Genomic DNA, 26,642 nt, shown 5'->3' with positions numbered 1-26,642 from the left:
TGTTAAAGTCTATAGGACATGAACATGAATAATCAAAAGTGCTAATTTTAAAGGCTTATATGCAAGTTATTGTCATAAAAAGTGTTTGGCGACCTGGGTCCTGCTCCAGGGGTATCAATGCAAAAAAAAGTTTTAAAAACTGAAATTTTTCCAGGAGCAGTGATTTTAATAATGCTTAAAGTGAAACAATAAAAGTGAAATATTCCTTTAAATTTCATACCTGGGGGGTATCTATAGTATGCCTGTAAAGTGGCGCATGTTTCCCCATGTTTACAACAGTCCCTGCACAAAATGACATTTCTAAAGGAAAAAAAGTAATTTAAAACTACTCGCGGCTATAATGAATTGTCGGTCTCTGCAATACAGATAAAAGTAATTGAAAAAAACAGCATGGGATTCCCCCACAGTCCATTACCAGTCCCTTTGGGTCTGAATATTAAGGTATGAATATTAAGGGGAACCCTGAACCAAATTTATTTTTTTAAATTGTGTGGGGGGTCCCCCCAAATTCCATACCAGGCCCTTCAGGTCTGGTATGGATAGTAAGAGGAACCCCGTGCCAAAATAAAAAAATGGCGTTGGGGTCCCCCCAAAAATCCATACCAGACCCTTATCTGAGCACCCAACCTGGCAGGTCACAGGAAAAAAGGAGGGGACGAGAGAATGCCCCCCCTCCTGAACCGTACCAGGCCACATGCCCTCAACATGGGGAGGGTGCTTTGGGGGGCTGTTGATGGGGACAAGGGCCTCATCCCCACAACCCTTGCCCGGTGGCTGTGGGGGTCTGCGGGAGGGGGGCTTATCGGAATCTGGAAGCCCCCTTTAACACCTTCCTCCCCTGTGTGAAATGGTAACGGGGTACAAGTGTATATTTCACAAAAAAAAGTGTCAAAACAGTAAACATTACATGACACGGCTTGGGATAAGTCCTTTATTAAAAAATAAAAATTTCCCACAAAGTCTTCTTCTTCTCTTGCTCTGATGGACCCAAAAAGAAAAAAAAAAGAAGCTGCACGACCCGCCTCCATGGGAGACACTTGCTGTATGACGCGTCCTCACAGGTGATAGCTCTTTTATAACTACGGGCAGGGCCGCACCGTGATGTCCCCGGGTAATCCCACCCCACTTTGATGCACGGGGACATCCCTTTGGCTTCCCCGTAGCACCAGAGGGAGGCTTATGTATGAGACTGAAGGAAAGTGGAGATCCCTCTTCAGCTTCCTCTCCTTCCTTCCTCAGCTCTAGGGATGAGCTTCGTGTTCGAGTCGAACGTACGTTCGACTCGAACATTGGCTGTTCGTCCGATCGGCGAAATCCGAACTCTTGGTCCGTTTGCGTCAAAATTCGTGTGGCGCGCACGGCCCATAATGCACTGCGATGGCGCAGTGCATTGCTGGCTCATGATTGGCCAAGCATGCACTGTGACCCCGCATGCTTGGCCAATCGCAGCGCCAGCAGCGAGGAGAGCCATGATTGGCCACAGGCATCCTGCCTGTGGCCAATCATAGCTCAGGCTGTGTAGTGCACGCCCCACACTATATAAGGCCGCCTTTGAGGCGGCCTCGTGTAGTGTGTTGGCATCTGAAGCAGTGGGTGTTCTGTGTACCTTCAACACAGTACACACCGATCGTTTTTTTCTGATTTCCTATCTTGCTGTTGTGTAGTGGTTATTGTCTGTGCCCTGACCGCAGTATACACCACTATATTCACCTCACCTATATAGCTAGTGATCTATCTTTAATAATAGAGCTTGCAGTCAGTAGTGTTAGGAGATACTGCGTGCTGTTTGCGTGCTCTGTACCCAGTACATACCGCTATAATCCACCTACATAGCTGTTCTCTATTTGAGCCCAATTGCCATCTGCAGGAGTTATTGGAAGTTGTCTGTGCCTCCAGCACAGCACAGTATACATCTGTATATACCCCTTTATCTCTGCTGTTTTCTGGTTATTGTCTGCGTGCCCTGACCACAGTATACACCGCGATATTCACCTCACCTATATAGCTAGTGGTCCATCTTTAATAATAGAGCTTGCAGTCAGTAGTGTTAGGAGATAGTGCGTGCTGTCTGCGTGCTCTGTACCCAGTACATACCGCTATAATCCACCTACATAGCTGTTCTCTATTTGAGCCCAATTGCCATCTGCAGGAGTTATTGGAAGTTGTGTGTGCCTCCAGCACAGCACAGTATACATCTGTATATACCCCTTTATCTCTGCTGTTTTCTGGTTATTGTCTGCGTGCCCTGACCGCAGTATACACCGTGATATTCACCTCACCTATATAGCTAGTGATCCATCTTTAATAATAGAGCTTGCAGTCAGTAGTGTTAGGAGATACTGCGTGCTGTTTGCATGCTCTGTACCCAGTACATACCGCTATAATACACCTACATAGCTGTTCTCTATTTGAGCCCAATTGCCATCTGCAGGAGTTATTGGAAGTTGTCTGTGCCTCCAGCACAGCACAGTATACATCTGTATATACCCCTTTATCTCTGCTGTTTTCTGGTTATTGTCTGCGTGCCCTGACCGCAGTATACACCGCGATATTCACCTCACCTATATAGCTAGTGATCCATCTTTAATAATAGAGCTTGCAGTCAGTAGTGTTAGGAGATACTGCGTGCTGTCTGCGTGCTCTGTACCCAGTACATACCGCTATATCCACCTACATAGCTGTTCTCTATTTGAGCCCACTTGCCATCTGCAGGAGTTATTGGAAGTTGTCTGTGCCTCCAGCACAGCACAGTATACATCTGTATATACCCCTTTATCTCTGCTGTTCTATAAAAAAGGCATCTGCAGGAGTTAGTGGGTGTTGTGTGCCTCCAGCACAATATAAACTACCCAACTACTGTTTTACCCAACTCCCTTCAGGCCATTACCATGTCTGGAAGGCCAGCAAGGAGAGGCAGACAGGCGCGAGCCGATAAAAGAGGGCAAGCAGGCTCTGTGTCTAGAGACAACAGTGCTGGTCGTGGACGCGGTGCATTGTCATCAGCACGTGGCCATGGGACATGCTTGTCCTTCTTTTCTGCAGCTGGACATGTTGAACCGCAACATGCCAACGACTTGGTAGAGTGGATGACCAAGCCCTCTTCATCCTCCTCATCCTCTCTCACCCAGTCTCAGGGTAGTAGCAAAGCAGCTGCCAATGCATCGTCTTCCCTCCTCTCAATGTCATCATCAGTGACTTCTTCCCTAGACCCACCACGTCCTCCTGAGGAGTCTCCTGAACTCTTTGAGCACAGTGTTGGGTACATGCTCCAGGAGGATGCCCAGTGTTTGGTGGGCTCTGATGATGACACTCAGCTAGAGGAAGGCAGTAGCGTGAGCGCAGAGAGAGGGGATGCTCAAGAAGGACAGCAATCTGGCAGTCATGTTCCACAAGCTGCAGCATACTGCCAGGTTTGCTACAGCGATGAAGAGGGAGGGGATGATGAGGGCACTGACTCCACGTGGGTGCCTGGAAGGAGGGAGGAGGAGGAGGAGGAGGAGGAGGAGGAGGAGGAGGAGGCACATGTCCAACGAGGCAGGATGCCCTCTGGGGGCCAGCTTAGGGGCAGCACACCGACTGAATCACACCGCAGAGCTCCGCCTGCGCAGAGCGCTTCCTCTGCGCGTTATTCTAAAAGTTCTTTGGTGTGGGCCTTTTTTGAGACGAGTGCATCAGATCGCACCGCTGCTATTTGCAACATATGTCTCAAGCGTATCTCACGTGGCCAAAACATCAGCCGCTTGGGCACCACATGCTTGACCAGACATATGTTGACCTGCCATGCAGCTCGTTGGCAAGCGTACCTCAAAGACCCACACCAAAGAACAGAGCGGACCTCTCCTTGCTCCTCATCAGCTGGCATCTCCAACCCCACTAGACCTTTAGTCCTCTCTGAAACCTGCTCTGAGAGGAATGAAGGTGTAGAATTAGGTGTGTCACAGCCAAGTGCTTCCGGGAACTCTGCTAGTGGTACACCCACGTCCGATTATAGCAGGCAAATGTCCCTGCCCCAGCTGCTGGACCGGCGGAAGAAGTTTACTCCCAGCCATCCACATGCCCAGCGGTTGAATGCTAGCTTGGCTAAATTGCTAGCACTTCAACTGCTGCCTTTTCAGTTGGTAGACTCGGCCCCCTTCCGTGAGTTTGTACAATGTGCGGTTCCGGCTCTCTACCGGCATGTGGAAGGCAATTTCCTTGCCTCGCTGGACAGGGCGGTCAACGGTAAGGTGCATATTACCGCTGACTCATGGTCCAGCAGGCATGGACAGGGACGTTACCTGTCTTTCACGGCCCATTGGGTCACTCTTCTGGCTGCTGGGAAGGATGCAGGACAAGGTGCAGTAGTGTTGGAGGTTGTTCCGCCACCACGCCTCCAAAATGCTACTATTGGTTGTGACACACCTCTCTCCTCCACCCCCTCCTCTTCTTCTTCATCCATGGCCTCTTCCAGTGCTCTGTCCTCAGAACCAGCGTTGCTCCGTAGGCGTTCCAGGGGCCAGTACGCAGGCAAAACGATGCCATGCCGTGCTTGCGCTGGTTTGTTTGGGGGACAGGAGCCACACTGGGGCGGATGTTTTGTCAGCTCTGCAGGGGCAGGCCGAGAGGTGGTTGACGCCACGCCAGCTTAAGCCAGGAATGGTGGTTTGCGAAAATGGCACCAACCTCCTCTCCGCCCTCCGACAGGGACAACTAACCCATGTGCCCTGTGTAGCTCACGTCCTTAACCTGGTGGTGCAGCGGTTCTTGGGCAGGTACCCCGGCTTACATGATGTCCTGAAGCAGGCCAGGAAAGTCTGTGTGCATTTCCGCCGATCATTTAATGCCTGTGCTCGGCTGGCTGAACTCCAAAAGGAGTTGAACCTGCCCAAGAACCGCCTTATATGTGACATGCCCACCAGATGGCACTCAACATTGGCCATGCTGCAGCGGCTGCACACGCAGCAGAGGGCCATCAATGAGTACCTGTGTGACTACGGCACCAGGACAGGGTCAGGGGAGCTTGGTTTTTTCTCACCACGCCAGTGGGGCATGATCAGGGATGCATGCACTGTCCTGTCACCGTTTGAGGAGGCCACAAGGATGGTGAGCAGTGACAGTGCATGCATCAGTGACACTGTACCTCTTGTCCACCTCTTGGAGCATACGCTGCGTGGAATAATGGACAGGGCACTTGAGGCAGAACAGAGGCAGGAAGAGGAGGACTTCCTTGCCTCTCAAGGCCCCCTTTATCCAGACAGTGTTCCTGCTGTGCCACCCATCACACAGGAAGAGGATGAGGAGGAGGAAGAGGAGGAGGAGGATGATTGTGTCAGCATGGAGGTGGAGGCTGGCACTCAGCATCAGCAGCAGCAGCAGTCTTATAGGGATGATTTACAGTCCCAAGAAACACGTGGACTTGTACGTGGCTGGGAGGAGGTAGCTGCGGATCATGTTGTCCTTAGTGACCCAGAGGACTCCGGACCGAATGCCTCAGCTAACCTACGCTGCATGGCCTCCCTGATCCTGCAAAGCCTGCGGAAGGATCCTCGTATTCTTCGGATCAAGGAGAGGGACCATTACTGGCTGGCCACTCTCCTTGATCCACGGTACAAGGGTAAGGTTGCCGACCTTATCTTGCCATCGCAGAGGGAGCAGAGGATGAGACATCTCCGGGAGGCCTTGCAGAAAGCTCAGTACAACGCGTTCCCAGAGACTGGGAGGTTACAAACTCCTGGTCCTGGACAACGTGTTGCTGAGGCATCGGTCAGAAGGAGAGGTGGAGAAGGTGGCCGTCTGACTGATGCTTTCAGACAATTTTTTAGTCCGCAGCCCCAAGGTATGATTGGTTCCAGCACCCATCGCCAGCATCTAATTTACATGGTGCAGGAATACCTAGGGGCAAGGTCAGACTTGGACACCTTTCCCACCGAAAATCCTCTGGCTTACTGGGTCTTGAGGATGGATCACTGGCCAGAGCTTGCACAGTATGCAATTGAGCTACTGGCCTGTCCTGCATCCAGCGTTCTTTCGGAACGCACCTTCAGTGCTGCTGGTGGCTTTGTTACCGATCACAGGGTGCGCCTGTCCACCGAATCAGTTGATCGACTGACCTTCATCAAGATGAATCAGTCATGGGTTAACCCACAGCTACCAAGCACCTGAAGCTGATGTAACCGAATAATTTTTTTTGAAATACCACATCCCTTCAAGACTGCCTATGCTGATGCTGAGTGACTGTCCTGTTATGTTGATTGTCTATCCTCTTCCTCCTCTGCTGATATGTTGGAAGAACATTTTTGGTTCTGGGTGATGCCAGCAGCCCAATTTTTCTGCCCCTGTTTAACAGGGGCGTTTAATTAAAATTTTTGATGCAATGCTTTGCAGCAGGGCTAATTCCTGCAATAAAACTAGAGTATATGGCAGAGGTTGCAGTGTGGTGGCACCAGCACCAGTGCCTAAGGCCCAATTTTTCTGCCCCTGTTTTACAGGGGCGTTTAAGTACAATTTTTGATGCAATGCTTTGCAGCAGGGCTAATTCCAGCAAAAAAACTAGAGTATATGGAAGAGGTTGCAGTGTGGTGGCACCAGCAGCAGTGCCTAAGGCCAAATTTTTCTGCCCCTGTTTAACAGGGACATGTAATTACAATTCTTGATATAATATTTCACAGGAGGGCCCCTTCCTGTGCCCACCCAGAGTAACGGTGAGGACTTATAGTGTTGTGGCACCAGCACCACAACCACCAAAGGTCAATTTTTCTACCACTGTTCAACAATGGCATGTAATTACAATTCTTGATATAATCGTTCACAGCTGGGCGCTCCAGCGCCCACCAAGAGTCACTTTGAGGGCTTACAATGTTGTGGCAAAACCAACACCTTGTTCCGCCATTTCTGCAGAGCATATAGGGCAGGCCCCTACTTTCAAACATCCAACTTACAAACATCTCCTACTTGCAAAAAGCAAGGAGACAGCAGCAAGTGAGATGAAAAAAGATGGACGACAAAACAAATTATACAGGGGTGATAACCCTTCCCTATGTTTTCCAAAAAGCTTAAAAATCGTTTTTTTGACTGGAGCTACACTTTAAAAATGTACCAGTTGAAAATTACAAACAGATTCAACTTAACACAACAAACCTACACAGTCCCTGTCTTGTTTGCACCGCCTGTATACTGCTGTTCTGAGTATATAGGGCCTGGGGGCCACACGCATTTCCTTTTTTTAATATGGGTACAGGGTTCCCCTTAATATGCGTACAAGACCCAAATAGGCTGGTAATGGGCAGGGAGGGCTACCCATGCCATTTTTCTCAATGATTTTCAACCATATTGCAGGAACCAGATATAACATTAAAACCGCAAGCAGTTTTAAATGGTGTTATTTCCGTTTAATGTCATTTTGTGCAGGGACTGTTCTAAACATGGGAAACACGTGGCACTTCACAGGCATACTACAGACACCCCCCCAAGCACCATATTTAAAGGAATATTTCACTTTTTTTTTTTCACTTTAATCATCATTAAAATCAGTGCTCCCGCCAAAACGGCCGTTTTTAAAACTTTTTTTGCATTGACCCATGTCCCCTGAGGCAGGAGTCAGGTCCCCAAACCCTTTTTAGGACAATATCTTGCATATTAGCCGTTAAAATTAGCACTTTCCATTTCGAACGTTCGAGTCCCATAGACTTCAATGGGGTTCTAACGTTCGTAACGAACGTGGGGTCCGTTCGAAAGTTCTGGTGCGAACCGAACCGGGGGGTGTTCGGCTCATCCCTACTCAGCTCCAGCCTGGAGGCAGAGTCCACCAGCCCTAGGGTCCCCTCCCAGGCCACACAATCCTCAGCACTCCATCTTCCACCTGCCAACAACTACCCCTGTTGGCCAGGTTCTTCAATATTTATGGGCCAGTTTTACCACCCTGCCAGGCCTCCTACCTAAGGAGTGGTCAAAACTCTCATCAATATTCAGATACCTGCCTCTATACATCTGCCCACTAGCCTCTAGAAGTTTCCATTGACCTCCTGAACCAGAGGGAAGCGACAGAAGCCTAGTCTGCAGAGCCCAGCTGTAAACAATTTAGCAAATAAAGATTGTTAGTGACCAATGCCAATTTGGAAGAAAAATTTTGATCTATGGGCAGTTTCACACTGATCCGCTGTGAATCGCAGTTACCTTTGGTTTTTCTGTGGGTTACCCGTGCTTTCCCACAGACTTTTATTATACACTATATTACTGAAAGTATTGGGATGCCTGCCTTTACACGTACATGAACTTTAATGGCTTCCCATTCTTAGTCCGTAGGGTATTGAGTTGGCCCACCCATTAGCTCACAGCTATAACAGATTCAACTCTTCTGGGAAGGCTGTCCTCAAGGTTTAGGAGTGTGTCTATGGGAATGTTTGGCCATTCTTCCAGAAGTGCATTTGTGAGGTCAGGCACTGATGTTGGAGAAGAAGGCCTGACTCACAGTCTCCACTCTATATCATCCCAATGTGTTTTTTGTGCTATCGGGTTGAGGTCAGGCCAGTCAAGTTCCTCCACCCCAAACAGCAATGGCGCATATGGAGTGCCGCCCCACTAATCCATGCATCCCTCCCTTAATCTACATGCAGGGCACCGGATGCATGGATTCCAATGGTTTTTTTTTCCGAAGCACGTGATTAGATCCAGAGGCTCTAATTGGCTTAAAAAAAGGGTGGGCTCGGGGCGCCCTGAGCCCACCCACATATGCGTCAATAGCTTATTAATATTCACTATTGTATTCCGGCTTTTCCTCCCAGCCAATCAGAAAGCCGGTTGAGAGACCCAATTGGCCAAGAGGAGATGCACGGGCTTCCATTCTCCATCTGGCTTGGTGCTGCACATCATCCAGACGCCTTTGACACTTCCGCTTCCCTGCTCTTCAGTCCCGCTTCCCGGGGGGGGGGGGGGGGTAGGGGTTTTGAGGTTTGGCATCCCCCCAAAATGGAGCACCAGCTGCCACTGCAACACAGTCATACCGTTTTACAATAACTCGCCAACCCAGATGGGAGGTCCAACACATTGGTAGGAAGTCAAGGCCACTCCCACTACTATGTAATCTCACAATATTTATTTTAACATGCCTGCAGTTCAGCTCCAAATTCTGTAAATTGTTCATGTAGAGTAAGCTCAAAAACTTACCAGGGACAAAGACTTCGAAATCCATCCGAATTGTAGGACCATAGTTAATGAATTTGAAATTATGACCATCCACCTCTGAGAAATCCTTTATTATGAATGTGCAGCTCTCATGGTCAAACTGAAGGCGATCCTTAAATTCCTTTAAACCCTGTAGTATGTGCTCAACGTAATTGCCAATTAAAGTTTCTCCAGCATAAATATCGAGAAAAGGCTCCCGGCATAACCGCGCCAGTGGAAAGTGAAGATCGGAGCCGTATTGGCCAGAAACCCTCAATGAAGCTGCAACACCTAGAGAACAAAATAAAGCAATCACAGAAGATGATCATTGTATGTACAATAGAAGCCAACTAAATGTAGATCATCTAACACCTTCACACCTATGGGTAAAACAAATCTAAATGTCTAAGTACACTTTTGCAACTGTGAAATGTGTTAGTAAAACCATAGCTCCCAACTGTCCCTGAATTCGAGGGACTGTCCCTGATTTGGAGCAATGTCCCTCTGTCCCTCATTGCTCCTCATTTGTCCCTCATTTTGGTCTGATCTATATAGTTTTATATAAAATGCACTGTTTACCTATTAAAAAGTGTTTTCCAGCGTAAAATCCTTTCATCTGATTTCTAAATTGCTGCATTTGTAAATTCCAAAAGCCGATATAAAGAATTAGTAGTGGTAGAAAAAGCACCCCTGGGTTTAATCAATCTTGTTTTTTGTACAATTTTCCTTTAAGGGGCGTGGCAAGGGGTGTGTCCTATGCCTGCATACTTTTGCTGATAGGTGTCCCTCATTCCCTTATCTCAAAAAGTTGGGAAGTATGGTAAAAATTTACATATCATCACAACTACTTTATGCATCCAGGTGGACTATACCATGTTTTTTTGTTTTTTTTTCAGGACAAATTGGGCTTTCATTTGGTATCTCCTGACTTTTTTTTTTTTTTAACATTAAAAGGAAAATTTCCATAACCTACCACCAAAGAACAAACCAAAATAAATTCTCCCGCTCCTGAGGATTGCAGCGATACCACATATATGTATGTTAGTTGTGGTATGTATATATGGTGCAGCCCAAAAAGAATAGTGCTGTACTACGGGTACATATAACTAACATACACATATGTTGTATCGCTGCGATCAGGAGAATTTATTTTGGGTTATTTTTTGGTTGTGTCCTACCTAAAACACACTGACACTGATACTAATTAACCATTTCAACCCTGGTAGGATTTACCCCCCTAATGACCAGGCCATTTTTTGTGATACGGCACTGCTACCCGCCCCGGTCAGAGGATGAACTGGTTATGCGAACAGTGGTCTTGCAACACCATTTAACCAGTTCCCGACTGGCGCACGACGATGTACGTGGGCAGAATGGCACGGGAAGGCATATTGGCGTTCAGGTACGTCCATTTCTATGTGCCGCCCTGCCATCGCGTGCAATTCGGCACTGCGTTGCTTTAACTGACAATTGGGCAGTCGTGCGACGTGGCTCCCAAACAAAATTGACGTCCTATTTTTCCCACAAATAGAGCTTTCTTTTGGTGTTATTTGATCACCCCTGCGGTTTTTATTTTTTGCGCTATAAACAAAAATAGAGCGACAATTTTGAAAAAAACACATTATTTTTTACTTTTTGTTATAATAAATATCCCCCAAAAATATATAAAAACATTTTTTTTCCCTCAGATTAGGCCAATACGTATTCTTCTACATATTTTTGATAAGAAAATCGCAATAAGCGATTATTGATTGGTTTGCGCAAAAGTTATAGCGTTTACAAAATAGGGGATAGTTTTATGGCATTTTTATTAATAATTTTTTTTTTTACTATTAATGGCAGCGATCAGCGATTTTTATTGTGACTGCGACATTATGGCGGACACATCAGAAATTTTTGACACATTTTTGGGACCATTGTCATTTATACAGCAATCGCTGCTATATAAATGCAGTGATTCCTGTGTAAATGACACTGGCAGTGAAGAGGTTAACCAGTGGGTGGCAGTGTAGGGGTTAAGTGTTCCTAGGGGTGTGTTACTAACTGTGGGGGGGCTGAGCTTTCATTTAGTGAACACTGATCTCTGCTCCAATCACATGGAGCAGAGATCAGCGTCACTAGTTGCTAGGCAGAATGGGGAAATGCCGTTTACAACGGCATTTCTCCATTCAGCCACCCCGTGAGACGATCGCGGGTATGCCCACGGCGATCTAGTCCGCGGGACCCGCAATCGGACTCACGGGGGTCCCAAACGGCACGCTGCTCGCGATGGCAGGGCGGCATTAAAGATTGGACGTACCCGTACGCCAATATGCCTGCCCGTGCCATTCTGCCGACGTACATTGGCGTGCGCTGGTCGGGAACCAGTTAAAACAAAATTTTAATTTTTTTAATGATTTTTTTGCAAAATTTTAATGTACTTTTGTTTTTCAGGGTGGCCCTCCACTTTAAGCCAGCAAAATGGTCTGGTCTGAAAGTGGTTAAAGAACAGTAGAGTAACCAATAGATGGATCATACATGTTAAACATATAACTGAACCAATATAATCTATTAAACTTAACCCCTAGGGCAGCTTTGTCTCTACCAATAGGTAGGTTCTAGTAATAGCTTTTTACTAGGAACTGTCAGCACAGGCAAATTTAGGCAGGCCTATGCTGCAAGCTAGGCCTGTCTGTTTTGATCTGGGGGGCTGGGAGTGGTCAGAGTAGCAGTGGGTGTGACCACCTGTGCTCTAGTTCTGAGGCGCCTCCCCTGCTTCCAGGGAGAATATTCTGGAAGAGGGTCTGGGCCTGGAACTGCAGTGTCAGAACCCCCAAATATAATATTTTCGTTTTAGCAGACACCCTAGGGAATAAAATGGTGGTTATTGCAACTTTTTATGTTACACTGTATTTGTGCAGCAATTTTTCCCAACGCATTTTTTTTTGGTTTCATGAATAAAAAAAATAAAAATAAAACAATCCCCACTAAAGTTAGGATGATTTTTTTGTATACTATGAAAGATAATGTTACGCCGAGTAAATAGATACCTAACATGTCACACTTTAAAATTGCACGCACTTGTGGAATGGAGCCAAACTTCAGTACTGAAAAATCTCCATAGGCGACGCTGTAAAAATTTTACAGGTTACATATTTAGAATTATAGAGGAGGTCTAGTGCTATAATTATTTCTCTCACCAGCCACTGACCTCACCGCATGTCCCTGGTACAGTGACAGTGTATAGTTTTTAGCACTGATCACTGTATTAGTGCCACTGGTCCCCACAAACAGTGTCAAAAGTATCACTTAGGGGGTTTATTTACTAAAGCTAGAGAGGGCTAAATGAGTCACAAATCTGCATAGAAACCAATCAGATCCCAGGTTTTAGTGCTAAAGCTTAATTAACGGCTTGCCGCCCGCCCACCATCAAATGCCGGCGGGCCGGTGCGGCTCTCGTTCTGGGACGACGTCATATGATGGCGCCACAGAACGGCCGCTGTTGCGCATGACCCCGATCTCTGATGTGATTCGCTGTGTCCAATCACAGCCGGTCACCTGTAAACACAGATGCCCGTAATCGTCTCTCCTCGCCTCACACTGACAGTGTGTGTGGCGAGGAGAGCCGATCAGTGGCATCTCCACGCACGGGTAAATCTAGGAATGTAATCAGGGCACTGATCATCAGTGCCCTGATTACAATATAGCAATACAGTGTCACCAATCAGTGCCCACCATTACCAGCAATCATTGCCCACCAGTGGCAGCAATCAGTGCCCACCACTGGCCACAAGTGCCACCAATCAGTGCCCATTAGCGAGTGATTAGCAAGTGTTGCCTATCAGTGCTGCCCATCAATGCCCATCACTGCTGTCTATCAATGCCCATCAGTGTCACCCGTCAATGCCCATCAGTGCCCATCAGTACCACCTATCCATGCCGCCTATCTGTGCCCACCAGTTCTGCCTATCTGTGCCCACCAGTGCCACCTATCTGTGCCCACCAGTGCCACCTATCATTGCCCATAAGTGTGGCATATTAGTGCCTCCTTGTCAGTGCCATCTCATAAATGCCCACCAGTTCAGCCTATCAGTGCCCATCAGTGCCGCCTCATCAGCACACATCAGTGAAGGTGTAAAATTACTTAGTTACAAAATTTACTGACAGAAAAAAAGTATAAAACATTATTTTTTCAAACATTTTTGTCTTTTTTTTTTTTGTAAAAAATAAAAAACCCAGCAGTGATTAAATACCACCAAAAGAAAGCTCTATCTGTGTGAAGAAAATGCAAAAAAAATTGTTTGGGTAGCAAAACCGCGCAATTATCATTCAAAGTGCGACAGCGCTGAAAGCAGAAAAATCGCCCAGGAAGTTCCTGCGAGCCTTGTCAATCGTCTGCCTCTGTAAAGTGGATTTTTACCTTTTGGATATTTTAATGGATCTGCATTGTGTAGGTATCCTACAAGTGTTCTACAGCTTAGTTTCCCTACATGTTCTGCAACAACGTCAGTGATAATGACTTTGTTCCTGAGTGAAGCACCTGGTTGGCTGCTAGGCCTTGTGAGAGAGGGACTGTCCAACCTGAGTGATCATCCAGCTGCGAATGGCTATTCTCTGGATTAAGGAAGAGCCGGACACCCCCCTGTTCGGTTCGCACCAGAACCTGTGAACAGACCTAAACTTCATGTGAACTTTAGAACCCTATTAACCTCTTGAGATCCGCGCTATAGCCGAATGATGGCTACAGCGCAGACCTCCTTTGCCGGGACTACGTCTATTGGCGTCGTCCCGTGCACGAGCGGCCTGCGCGCCCCGCTCTGTGATCAGCGAGTCAATGAGACTCGTCTGATCAAGGATCCGAGCAAGGGGTCGATCCCGACCCCTTACCACGTTATCAGCTGTCAGCCAATGACAGCTGATCATGTGACAAAACAGAGCCGGTAATCGGCTATTTTTCCTCCTTGCGCTGACAGCGCGAGGAGAGAAGAAAAAAAGCCGATCACCGGCGACCGTGATCGGGACATCAGTCCTGATCACAGCCAGTGTATCAGTGCCCACCTGCCCCCTGCCAGTAACCCCCAGAGAATTAAAAAAGTGTCACCCAGCAGTGCCACCCATCAGTGCCCATAATGCCACCCAGCAGTGCTATGCATCAGTGCCCACAGTGCCATACATCAGTGCCCACAGTGCCATCTATCAGTGCCCACAGTGCCACCTATCAGTGCCCACAATCTGCCTCAACAACATTGCTGCACCTCAGTGCCAAATATCCGTGCCCATCAGTGTCATCTACCAGTGCCCATCAGTGCCACCTATCAGAGCCACCTATCAGTGCCACCTATCAGTGCCCATCAGTCCCATCTATCAGTGGTACCTATTAGTGGCCCTTAGTGCCACCTATTAGTGCCACCTATCAGTGCCGCCGTATGTATATTAAGGGGAACCCCGCTCAAATAAAAAAAAATTGACGTGGGGGGTCCCCTAAAAATCCATAACAGACCCTTTATCCGAGCACGCAACCTGGCAGGCTAGAGGGGAGGATGAGAGAGCGCCCCCCCTCCTGAACCATACCAGGCCACATGCTCTCAACATTGGGAGGATGCTTTGGGGGTCTGTGGCCCCTCAAAGCACCATGTCCCCATGTTGATGGGGACAAGGGCCTCATCCCCACAACCCTGGCCGGTGGTTGTGGGGGTCTGCGGGCGGGGGGCTTATCAGAATCTGGAAGCCCCCTTTAACAAGGGGACCCCCAGATCCCGCCCCCCCTGTTTGAAATGGTAAGGGGGTACAAAAGTACCCCTACCATTTCACAAAGAAAGTGTAAAAAATTGTTAAATAAGACAAACACTTTTGAAAAATTCCTTTATTAAAAATAAAAAAGATAAAAAAAAGATTCCAGCGGTGGTAATCCACTCTTGCTATCCAGCGACGGATGATCATCTCTCCGAGGTCCAGCGATGGCTGATCTGATCCAGTGACAGGTGATTTCTTAGTCCAGCGCAGCAAATCCATCCATCCATCTTCTGTCTCCACGGAGGAGACACTGCGGGGATCCCGGTGGCTGACGTTTCTTATATGAGGAGGGCGGGCGGGCCCACCCGTCACCTGACCCCGCCCCTCTCTGGCGCTAGTGAGGGAAGCCGGGCTTCCCCAATGACGTATGGGTGACCCCATCCCTCTCTAATGTAACGGCAATGTTCGACTCGAACTCGAAGCTCATCCTTACTCTGGATACAGTCAAAGTAAGCAAGTTCCTTAATGTTTTTGGACTTTGTCATTGAGAGTACCTGAACTTTCCTTTCCAACCCTCTGATCCCAAGTTGAAAGACTGTTCAATGGTTTGAGTTTTTGCAAATAAAATCCATTCAAGTGGATCTATTGTCAGTCTCAAGTTACTGGGCCATCTACCACGGGACATCCCCTAGACGTGCAACAAGGAGAACGGAGGGTAACGGTAAGCCCAAAAATAACCAGTAGATCCTTCAGGGGTTAGTGCTACATATATATATATATTTGTTATCAAGGAAAATTTATATTTCTTTACTAGGAATGGACAAAAATCATTGTAAAGCCTCATACACACGATCGGACTTTGTACAAACTTTCCCGTGGATTTTTATACAAAGGGCGTTGACCGTGAACTTGCATTGCATATACACGGCAGGACTTTTTCAGCCAACTTTCACCAAATCGCGTGGTTTTTCTGCACTTTTTCTCCACCTTAGGTCAACTTCTGTATTGTTGACTGATCTTTTCCATCGGTTCTGAGCATGTGCATTTGTACTTTGAACAAAAGTCCTATGGTTTTCTGTACACACGATCGGACTTTGCTCCATTGGACTTTTGTTGCGGGAAAGTTTGTCAGTTTACACAGCCAACAAAAGTCAGATGAAAACCGAAAGTTTGTCTGATGGAGCATACACACAGTCGGATGTTGTCTTAAAACAGCTGACTTGCATGTTTGTTGTCAAAAAGTCTGATCGTGTGTACGGGCCTTAAGTTGTGTTCAATATGGGACATGTATTATTATTCCCTTTACAGTGGTGTGAAAAAGTGTTTGCCCCCTTCCTCATTTCCTGTTCCTTTGCACGTTTGTCACACTTGAGTGTTTCGGAACATCAAACCAATTTAAACAATAGTCAAGGACAACACAAGTAAACACAAAATGCAATTTGTAAATGAAGGTGTTTATTATTAAAAGGTGAAAAAAATCCAAACCATCATGGCCCTGTGTGAAAAAGTGATTGCCCCCTAAACCTAATAACTGGTTGGGCCACCCTTAGCAGCAACAACTGCAACCAAGCGTTTGCGATAACGTGCAATGAGGCTTTTACAGCGTCCTGGAGGAATTTTGGCCCACTCATCTTTGCAGAATTGTCTAATTCAGTTACATTAGAGGGTTTTCGAGCATGAACGGCCTTTTTTTTTTTTTTTAAATAACGTTTTCTTTATTTTCATTAACAGCACAGGAAGATAGGCAGTACAGAGGCGTAGTAGCAGCAATGCAATTACAAAACATAGCAAGGTCAGAAATAAGCAAGCTACCCATGGTAACGGACCATGGGCACATATAGCAAGGCATAATAATGTGGTTGGCCAAGAGCGGGGGGTCAGGAGACACACACAGTCAACTGCCTGCTCCCAAGCCCAAGAGGCCCTGTAAGTTCTGCCATATGTCCTATGCAACACACTTAAAGTAGAGCGGCAAGAGTCCGCCGCAGCAATAGTCAAAGTCAGGAGAGGAAAGAGAGAAAAAAGACGAAGAAAAGAAAACCAGTGATCCGCGTTGTCGTACCGAACTCGGTGTGCCCCTAATCCTCCAGCAGCCGCCATCTCCCCCAAACCAGATCGAATTCCTCCAGCCTGTCCCGTATTCTGGCAGTCATTTTCTCCATGAGTTCGATGTCCTTTATTCTAGAATAAAGGGCTTCCATAGTCGGGGCCGTTTGGCTTTTCCAACGGTGGGCTATCAAGCATCGGGCTGCCGTGAGAACATGTCTCAGAAGCTTCCGAGACGGTTTAGCTAGCTTAATTCGGGACAGGCCAAATAGGAAGAACTTGGGTTCAAACGGGACGGGCACCCCCAGCAAGCGGGCAAGGAGCTGTTGGGTCAGAGTCCAGAAAGGGGATATCGAGGGGCAAGTCCAGTATATGTGGAACAGGGTACCCCTGTCTTTTAGGCAGCGCCAGCAACGATCAGAGGCGGAGGGATATATTTTGTGCAGCACCTCTGGAGTCCGGTACCAACGGAAGAGTATCTTGTAGGCATTTTCCTTGTAAAGGGTGCAAAGAGAAGATTTGGCTGCCTGTCGCCACACCCCCTGCCAATCCTCAAGGGAGAGCTCCTCCCCCAGGTCCCTCTCCCACTTCAACATATATTTGTGCTTGCCCCTCGCCTGGGAGTGGTGTGAGCTGAGAATGCGGTATATATCCGAGATCAACCCCCTGCCATTCCGACCGTTCAATATAATCATCTCAAATGGGGAGGGCGGGGAGAATTGGAGTCTAGGGGCCAGGGTTTGTGCAAAGTGTCTTATTTGAAGATAACTGTAGAACGTCTGTCGGGGGAGGTCATGTTTGGCCTGGAGCTCCGAGAATGAACGGCCTTTTTAAGGTCATACCACAACATCTCAATAGGATTCAGGTCAGGACTTTGGCTAGGCCACTCCAAAGTCTTAATTTTGTTTTTCTTCAGCCATTCGGTGGTGGACTTGCTGGTGTGTTTAGGATCATTGTCCTGCTGCAGAACCCAAGTTCGTTTCAGCTTGAGTACACGAACAGATGGTCGGACATTCTCCTTCAGGATCTCTTGGTAGACAGCAGAATTCATAGTTCCTTTTATCACGGCAAGTCTTCCAGGTCCTGAAGCAGCAAAACAGCCCCAGACCATCACACTACCACCACCATATTTTACTGTTGGTATAATGTTCTTTTTATGAAATGCAGTGTTCCTTCTACGCCAGATATACTTGGACACACACCTTCCAAAGAGTTCCACTTTTGTCTCATCGGTCCACAGAATGTTGTCCCAAAAGTCTTGGGGATCATCAAGATGTGTTGTGGAGAAATTGAGACGAGCTTTGATGTTCTTTTTGCTCAGCAGTGGTTTTCTCCTTGGAACTCTGCCATGCAGGTCATTTTTGCCCAGTCTTTTCCTGATGGTGGAGGCATGAACGCTGACCTTAACTGAGGCAAGTGAGGCCTGCAGTTCCTTGGACGTTGTTGTGGGGTCTTTTGTGACCTCTTGGATGAGTCGTCGCTGCGCTCTTGGGGTAATTTTGGGCGGCCGGCCACTCCTGGGAAGGTTCACCACTGTTCCATGTCTTCGCCATTTGTGGATAATGGCTCTCACTGTGGTTCGCTGGATTCCCAAAGCTTTGGAAATGGCTTTATAACCCTTTCCAGACTGATAGATCTCAATTACTTTCTTTCTCAATTGTTCCTGAATTTCTTTGGGTCTCGGCATGATGTGTAGCTTTTAAGGATCTTCTGGTGGACCTTACTGTGTCAAGCAGCTCCTATTTAAGTGATGCCTTGATTGTGAACAGGTGTGGCAATAATCAGGCCTGGGTGTGGCTAGAGAAATTGAACTCAGGTGTGGACAACCACAGTTATAGTATGTTTTAACAAGGGGGGCAATCACTTTTTCACACAGGGCCATGATGGTTTGGATTTTTTTTCACCTTTAATAATAAACACCTTCATTTACAAATTGCATTTTGTGTTTACTTGTGTTGTCCTTGACTATTGTTTAAATTGGTTTGATGTTCCGAAACACTTAAGTGTGACAAACATGAAAAGGAACAGGAAATGAGGAAAGGGGCAAACACTTTTTCACACCACTGTACATACTGTATATGAGTTAACTTTTTATACTATATAGCAGCTATATAATATAATAAAGTTCAGGTGTTGTAACATCCTATAAAATATATAGAGCATGTTGCCCTGTAGGTATTCACCATTTTGTTTTATGGCATGGGGGGGGGGGGGGGGGGGGGGCAACAAAGCTGGTGAGTTAAACAAGGAAAGGAAGGAGAAATCAAATAAAGGGTATAAAATGAATACATACTGTAAAATTTGAGGGAAACTAGAGCTGCACGATTCTGGAAAAAGAAATGAGAATCACAATTTTTTTTGCTTAGAATAAAAAAAGCACAATTCTCATGACATAAAATCTTTCACATTATACAAAAAAAAAACAATTGGTCTAACTTTACTGGTTAGTTTTTTTATTTTTTATTCATTAAGCACTTTACGACCGGTGCACGCAGATGTACATCCATTTTTTGAAGAGGGATATCTTGGTAACGGCAGCAGCTGCTGCCACAACCGAGATATCCATCTCTTCAGGTGCCGGTCGTGTGTGCGATAACGGTTCGCCGTGAGATCACCGCTATCGGCGGCGGGAGAGGTGCCACCCCCCCTCCCGCCACTCTCCCACGCCCTCCGCCGCTTACCGGAGCCGCCGGTAGCGGCGGTGGCGATCGGGTCCTTTCCTGTGCTGGGTATGGAGACGAGTGTGGCTAAGATGGCCCCCACTCGTCTCTATACCATAGGAGGGCGGAAGCGACGTCAAAACGTCACTTCCGCCCATACCTCTTAAAAACTGAAAATTTATATCAAATACTTACCGTAATTTTCCTTTCCTGATGGACTCCATGGCAACCTACGTATGGGTTAATCCCGCCTCTCATACCTCATAGGACCCCACTCCCATAAATCTTTGCTTCTGAACAGAGACCGTGTTCCGTAACTTAGCCTACTCCAGCAAATGGGAGGGAACTCCTGCTTCCATGGAGTCCATCAGGAAAGGAAAATTACGGTAAGTATTTGATATACATTTTCCATTTTCCTGACAGACTCCATGGCAGCCCACGTATGGGAAATAACTAGCCATACACACCCGGGTGGGAAATTGCTGGTTAACAGAAAAAAAGGTTTAATTGGCACCGTCAACAGATAAGACATGTAAACCAAAATGAACTGAAGATAAAGAAGCCGGCTCAACACAATAATGTGTCATAAAGGTATTAATTGATGACCATGAGGCCGCTTTACAGATTACTTCTGGAGAAACATGACGAGCAGCCGCCCATGATGTTGAAACGCTCCTGGTAGAATGAGCTGTCACCGCCTCTGGAGGAGCCAAACCCTTAGCTTTATAAGCCCCTTGAATAGCCTGAACAATCCAAGCTGCAATGGTTCTCGAAGAAGCACGCAATCCATTATTCTTTCCATGGAAGTAAACAAAGAGATGGTCAGAAGTCCGAAAAGGAGCTGTGGATTCTAAATACTGTTTTAGAACTTCTCCAACATCTAAAGGATGAATGTTAGAATCTCCTGAAGTCCGAAAAGTAGAAAGAACAATCTCCTGGTTCTCATGAAATACAGGTGTGACCTTAGGATTTGACTCTAACATGGGAACCAAGACCACACGATCCGGAAAGAACATCGGAAAGGGTTCTTTGCAACCCAGAGAGCTGATCTCGGAGACCCTATTGGCCGATGTTATAGCCACCAGGAAGGCAGCTTTGAGAGAAAAAGCCTTGATAGATGATTGAACCATGCTCAGGCCTTTCCTCTGAAAAGGAATCCAGGACAAAAGGAAGATCCCATTTGGAGAATCTTGTTTTTTTCTGGGGTCTGAGTCTTATTGCTCCCCTGAAAAACTGTCTGACAAGACGGTGTTTGGCCCAGGAAACGCCAGTGAATGCAGAAATTGCCGAAATTTGAACTCGTAAGGAACTCACTGATAGTGACAGGTCTAGTCCCGTCTGTAGGAAACCCAAAATGTCTTGAATCTTCGGATCACTAGAGGAACTGCCATCGGAAGAAATATAGTCAGCAAACTTCGCCCAGATTCTTTGATAGACTTTATTAGTACCTGGCCTTCTAGCATTCAGTAGAGTAACGATAGCAGTACTTGGACATCCTAATGCTTCCAACCTTCCCCTTTCAAGAACCAGACCATCAGATGAAGATGGGCCGGGCATGGGTGAAGAGATGTTCCCTGTAGCAGGAGATCTGCCCTGGAAGGGAGAGGAACTGGATCCCGAAAACTCAGCTGCATTAGGAGCCTGTTGGGCCAAAATGGAGCAACTGTCACCACCTTGACTTTCTCCCACCTGAGTCTTGAAAGGAATCGCAGGATGACCGGAACTGGGGGAAAGGCATAAGCCGTGCAAAACCTCCATTGATCCGTCAGTGCATCCATACCGAAGGCCTGAGGACAACGACACCTCGTATAATATTTCTGCAGCTTGAAATTGCACGGGGAGGCAAACAGGTCCACTTCTGGCAGGATCCCCAGAGACAGAATCCATGTGAATATCTCGGGATGGAGAGACCACTCGTTGTTGTCCAGGGAGAACCTTGATAGGAAGTCCGCCTGGACATTCTGAATTCCGGGGAGATAAACCGCCGTCAGATTTGACAAGTTCATCTGAGCCCAAGACATGATCGGGCTTACTTCCTTCAGCAGAGAGAGACTGCGGGTGCCTCCTTGTCTCTTGATATAAGACACTGCTGTCGTGTTGTCCATCCTTAGGAGAACCGAGGTCCCCGAAATCAGGTGAGAAAAGGCTTGAAGAGCACGGAGAGCAGCACGAAGCTCTAGAACATTGGATACTACCTCTTGGGTTGGAAATTCCCATACGCCCTGGGCTATTTCTGACAGACACAGGGCGCCCCAGCCCTTGTTGCTGGCGTCCGTCGTTACTGTGATCCAAGAGACGGGAGCTATGGAATGGCAATTGAGGAGGTTCTTTCGTTGGAGCCACCAGAAGAGACTCTCCCGCATGGAGGGGGTTATCCTGACCAGATGGTCTCGAGACCCCTGGTCCCATTGTAGAAGAAAACCCTTCTGAAAGGGACGCATCCTCCATTGTGCCCACTTTATCATGGGGGCTGTGGAAACCATAGTGCCAATTATCTTGAGGCACTGCGAGGCTCTGAGAAGAGGAGAATGCAATGCAGGCTGAATCCTGTCTCGGATCACTGGAATTTTCTCCACTGGCAGGGAGATGGTACTTTCGACCGTGTTGAACTGGGCTCCGAGAAAAATCAAAGACTGAGTTGGGTCCAGATGATTTTTTTCCCGGTTCAACAGCCAACCGAATTCCGTGAGTGTCGAGATGACTTGAGTTCGATGTAACAGTAGCTGTTCTCTGTCTTGGGAAAGCAACAGTAGATCATCTAGGTAATGGTGTAATCGAATACCTTTGATCCTGATTAGTGCTACCACAGCCAGTAAGTGCTTCGAAAACACTCGAGGCGATGTTGTATGCCCGAATGGGAGACATACAAATTGAGGATGTAATTCGCCCACTGCGAACCGAAGGTACCTCTGAAACTCTTTTGCGATCGGAACATGGAAATAAGCATCCTTCAAGTCTATGGAAATCAACCAGTCGCCTGGTTGTATTGACTGACGTATTGTTAGTAATGTCTCCATCTTGAATTTTTCCTTCTTGATGAAGGAGTTCAGATGCGTCAGGTTGATGACTGGTCTCCAGGAGCCATTCTTTTTGAGGACCATAAAAAGGGGGGAGTAGACCCCTTGAAATATCTCCTTGGATGGGACCGGAATGGCAGCGCCTTGGGCCAACAGGGAATCTGTGTAAGACAGGAGTACCTTTCTTTTTTCTTCCACAAGTGGTAGGATTGTAGGAACAAACTGATAAATGGGCGGACTGTTGAACACCCAGGAATGACCTGAGGAGACCGTCTTGACAGTCCAATAGTCTTGAATCGAGGCTGCCCAGACGTGCCGAAAATGGAGTAGCCGAGCCCCTACTTGCTCCGTCTGGACAGGCCCCACATCAAAAGGACTTAGAAGCCTCTCTACCCCCTGATGTAGTTGACTTAGAGGATTTTTGGCCTGAAGACTGAGTTCTTCTCCAGTTCTTCCTAAATTCCCGACCAGGCCTGTAACGGCGAGCATCTCTAGCACGCTCTTGTTCTTGTCTGGGCTGAACTTTCCTCTGACTCAAGAGGCGACGATCCTGGGGTAAGAACCCTGATTTACCCCCAGTAGCACGGGTAATGGCAGAATCAAGTTTATTCCCGAAGAGGGAGGGCCCCTCAAAGGGAATCTTACACCATGCCAGTTTAAAGGCAGGATCTGCAACCCACGGACAAAGCCACAAAGCGCGCTTCGCAGTAACTGAGGAGAGCATGACACGTGCCACTAGGCGGATAATATCAAGGGATGCTTCCCCCAAAAAGACTGATGCTAACTTCAGTTCATGTACTGGTGAACTCCGGATAAGTTCTTCCGAAACGCTTCCCAAAGCCGCACCAACATCATCCGTCCAAGACTCCATGGCTTTAGATAATGCTGCAAGAGCCAGAGCTGGCTTACAGGCCATGCCTGCAGTGATATAAATGCGCTTTAGGTCGGTGTCAATCTTCCTCTCTAAACCATCCTTGAACGAAACGGTATCTTCAAGAGGGAGTGTAACATGCCTGACCAGACGCATCAGTGTCGCATCAATAAGAGGGGCTGAATCCAGATATTTACCTTCTTTACTTTTAAACGGGTACATTTTGGCAATCTTGGAAATCAAGGAGATCTTCCTCTCCACTTTTCCCCATTCGTCTGAAATAATCTCACCGAGCTCACCCAAGAAGGGGAAATTCTGGCGATCCTTCTTAAGGTGCTTAAAGTACTTCCTCTGTTTAGAGGGTGCTTCAACTGGATGTTCCCATTTTAGAGCATCTTTGACCGCTCTGACCAGCTGCGGAACAAGAGAAAAATCAAAACCTGCAGTTGATTCATCAATCTCACTGTCCAAAGACTCACTTGGAGAGACACTGTGTCTGGAGGGACCCGGAATTACAGGGTCTGCGTCTACATCGACTGGAACTGTAACGGAAGGAGGATTAAACATCCGATCAGACTCTGCTTTGTTCAGAGATGCTTGAACCACCTTCCTGACCAATGCTTCCACTTGCTGGTCTCCGGCTCCTCTTTCCTTCATAGCTCTGGAATAACAAGACTCACAGAGAGATTTACCCTCTGGAACGTGAGATTTACAACCCCAGCAGGCTTTCTCTGAGCGGCTGGAACGGTGGGTTGAATGACGACCAGATCTAGATATTGACCGATCTCTATGGTGTCTGGAGGGTGATTTAGAGCATCTAGAACTTGACGTAGAATGACGATGTTGTAACCTAGACTGGTCAGTATCTTTGCGTGCCGACAAATGACGTTCAGACCTAGAAGGGCTAAATAGAGAAGAAAAGACTACAGCAAGAAAAAACAAAAGTAATTACCCAAAATAAAACCAGCAGAAGGAAATAACATTCCTACCTGCAGCGTAAGGGTTGGCCACTGGGGGGCGATGATACGTCTATAATGAAAAAGTCTGTATGCTGTAGAGATTTGAAATACCATAAGCATCCAACAGGAATCAAATAGTAAAGCTTACTGGCGAACAGAACATACCTCCAAGCAAGACAAACAGCACACCGGGAAGCCGCCTTTCTCCCGCAGAGCAATCCCAACCATAGCTGAAAGCTATTTAAATGTTGGCGCCGATGGTGACGTCACCACGCCCCCCGGCGTTGGTCAGCGGAGTTCGCGCGCATGCGCGATCACCGCCGTCTTCCGAAAACTGCGAACGTTCGGACCAAGCCTCGATCCGAACGAGGCACGCGCCTGCGCAGAACGAACGGAAGAGGCGGCGGATTGGAACGCAGATGCGCTCCAGCCGCCATATGTACCAGGAAATGAAAAAGAAGGAGATGACAAACAACACAGAAAAACAGGCTGCCATAATGAGAAATGATTAAATCAATACGATACCGCCACGGCACGATCCCGATCCATCCTGACTGGGGGTACTCACACCCACTGCACGAACGGGACATCAAAATAGAGGCCTCCTGCTACTAGCAAAGGATGTATGGCCAAATTGCCGCTTGCCTGCCAATGGCAGGTTAGTAAGCTCTTCATGGCATCGCATATATCGCCCGTCTCCACCCGGCTAATAGCTGGGACTGCCATTTTTTCAAATTACATTTTTTTTTTATTGCATTTAAGTTCAAATATGAGATCTGAGGACTTTTGACCTCAGATTTCATATTTAAGAGGACCTGTCATGCTTTTTTCTATTACAAGGGATGTTTACATTCCTTGTAATAGGAATACAAGTGATCCATTTTTTTTTTTTTAAATAAATAAGAAAAAATAAAAAAAAGGTTTTTAAAAACACCCCGTCCCAACGAGCTCGCGCACAGAAGCGAGCGCATACGTGAGTAGCCCCCGCATATGTAAATGGTAGTCAAACCACACATGTGAGGTATCGCCACGATCGGTAGTGCGAGAGCAATAATTCTAGCCCTAGACCTCCTCTGTAACGAAAAAAATGCAACCTGTAGAATTTTTTTAAATGTCGCTTATGTAGATTTTTGAGGCTAAAAGTTTGACGCCATCTACGAGCGGGTGCAATTTTGAAGCGTGACATGTTGGGTATCAATTTACTCGGCGTAACATTATCTTTCACAATATAAAAAAATTATTGGGCTAATTTTACTGATGTCTTATTTTTTTATTCAAAATGTGAATTTTTTCCCAAAAAAGTGCACTTGTAAGACCGCTGCGCAAATACGGTGTGAAAAAAAGTATTGCAATGACCGCCATTTTATTCTCTAGGGTGTTAGAAAAAAAACAATATAAAATGTTTGGGGGTTATAAGTAATTTTCTAGCAAAAAAAAACTGTTTTAAACATGTAAACACCGAGTCTGAAAAAGAGACCTGGTCCTTTAGTGGTTAAAGTAATTTTTTCCCCCAAAAAATTGCATTTCAAAGACCACTGCGCAAATACAGTGTGACATAAAATATTGCAACAACCACCATTTTATTCTCTAGGGTATTTCTTTTGGTGGTATTTGATCACCTCTGCGGTTTTTATTTTTTGTACTATAAACAATAAGAGAGACAATTTTGAAAAAAAACAAAAACAAATTATTTTTTAGTTTTTGCTATAATAAATATCCCCCAAAAATATATAAAAAAGCATTTTTTTTCCTCAGTTTAGGCCAATACGTATTCTTCTACATATTTTTGGTAATAAAAAAATCGCAATAAGTGTATATTGATTGGTTTGCACAAAAGTTATAGTGTTTACAAAATAGGGGATAGATTTATGGCATTTTTATTATAAATTTTTTTATTAGTAATGGCGATCTGCGATTTTTAATCGTGACTGCGACATTATGGCGGACACATCGGACACAATTTTGGGATCATTGTCATTTATACAGCGATCAGCGCTATAAAAATGCACTGATTCCTGTGTAAATGACACTGGCAGGGAAGGGGTTAACCAGGAGGTGGCAGTGTAATAAGTAAAAAAAAAAAAAAATCGCAATAACCGAGTATTGATTGGTTTGCGCAAAAGTTATAGCAGTTACAAAATAGGGGATAGTTTTATGGCATTTTTATTAATAACTTTTTTTTTTACTAGTAATGGTGGCAATCTTACATAGTTACATAGTTAGTCAGGTTGAAAAAATA

The 26,642-nt window shown here is 46.5% G+C and overlaps 1 protein-coding gene across 1 annotated transcript in view; it reads right to left on the bottom strand.

The window, feature by feature from the left end:
• Window positions 1-26,642, bottom strand: part of LOC143975942 (uncharacterized) — an 82,157-nt gene that overhangs the window by 38,736 nt on the left and 16,779 nt on the right. The window contains exon 2 of the mRNA XM_077478473.1: window positions 9,142-9,429. Within this exon, the coding sequence (XP_077334599.1) occupies window positions 9,142-9,429 (288 nt within the window). The remainder of the gene's footprint in view (window positions 1-9,141; window positions 9,430-26,642) is intronic.

This window comes from Lithobates pipiens, unplaced genomic scaffold (assembly GCF_037356315.1).
Source record: "Lithobates pipiens isolate NorthernLeopardFrog02 unplaced genomic scaffold, aLitPip1_a1.2 Scaffold_13, whole genome shotgun sequence".
NCBI classification, from domain to species: Eukaryota; Metazoa; Chordata; class Amphibia; order Anura; family Ranidae; genus Lithobates; species Lithobates pipiens.
Note: the sequence above shows the minus strand (reverse complement) of the source record. Positions and strands in the feature narration are given on the sequence as shown.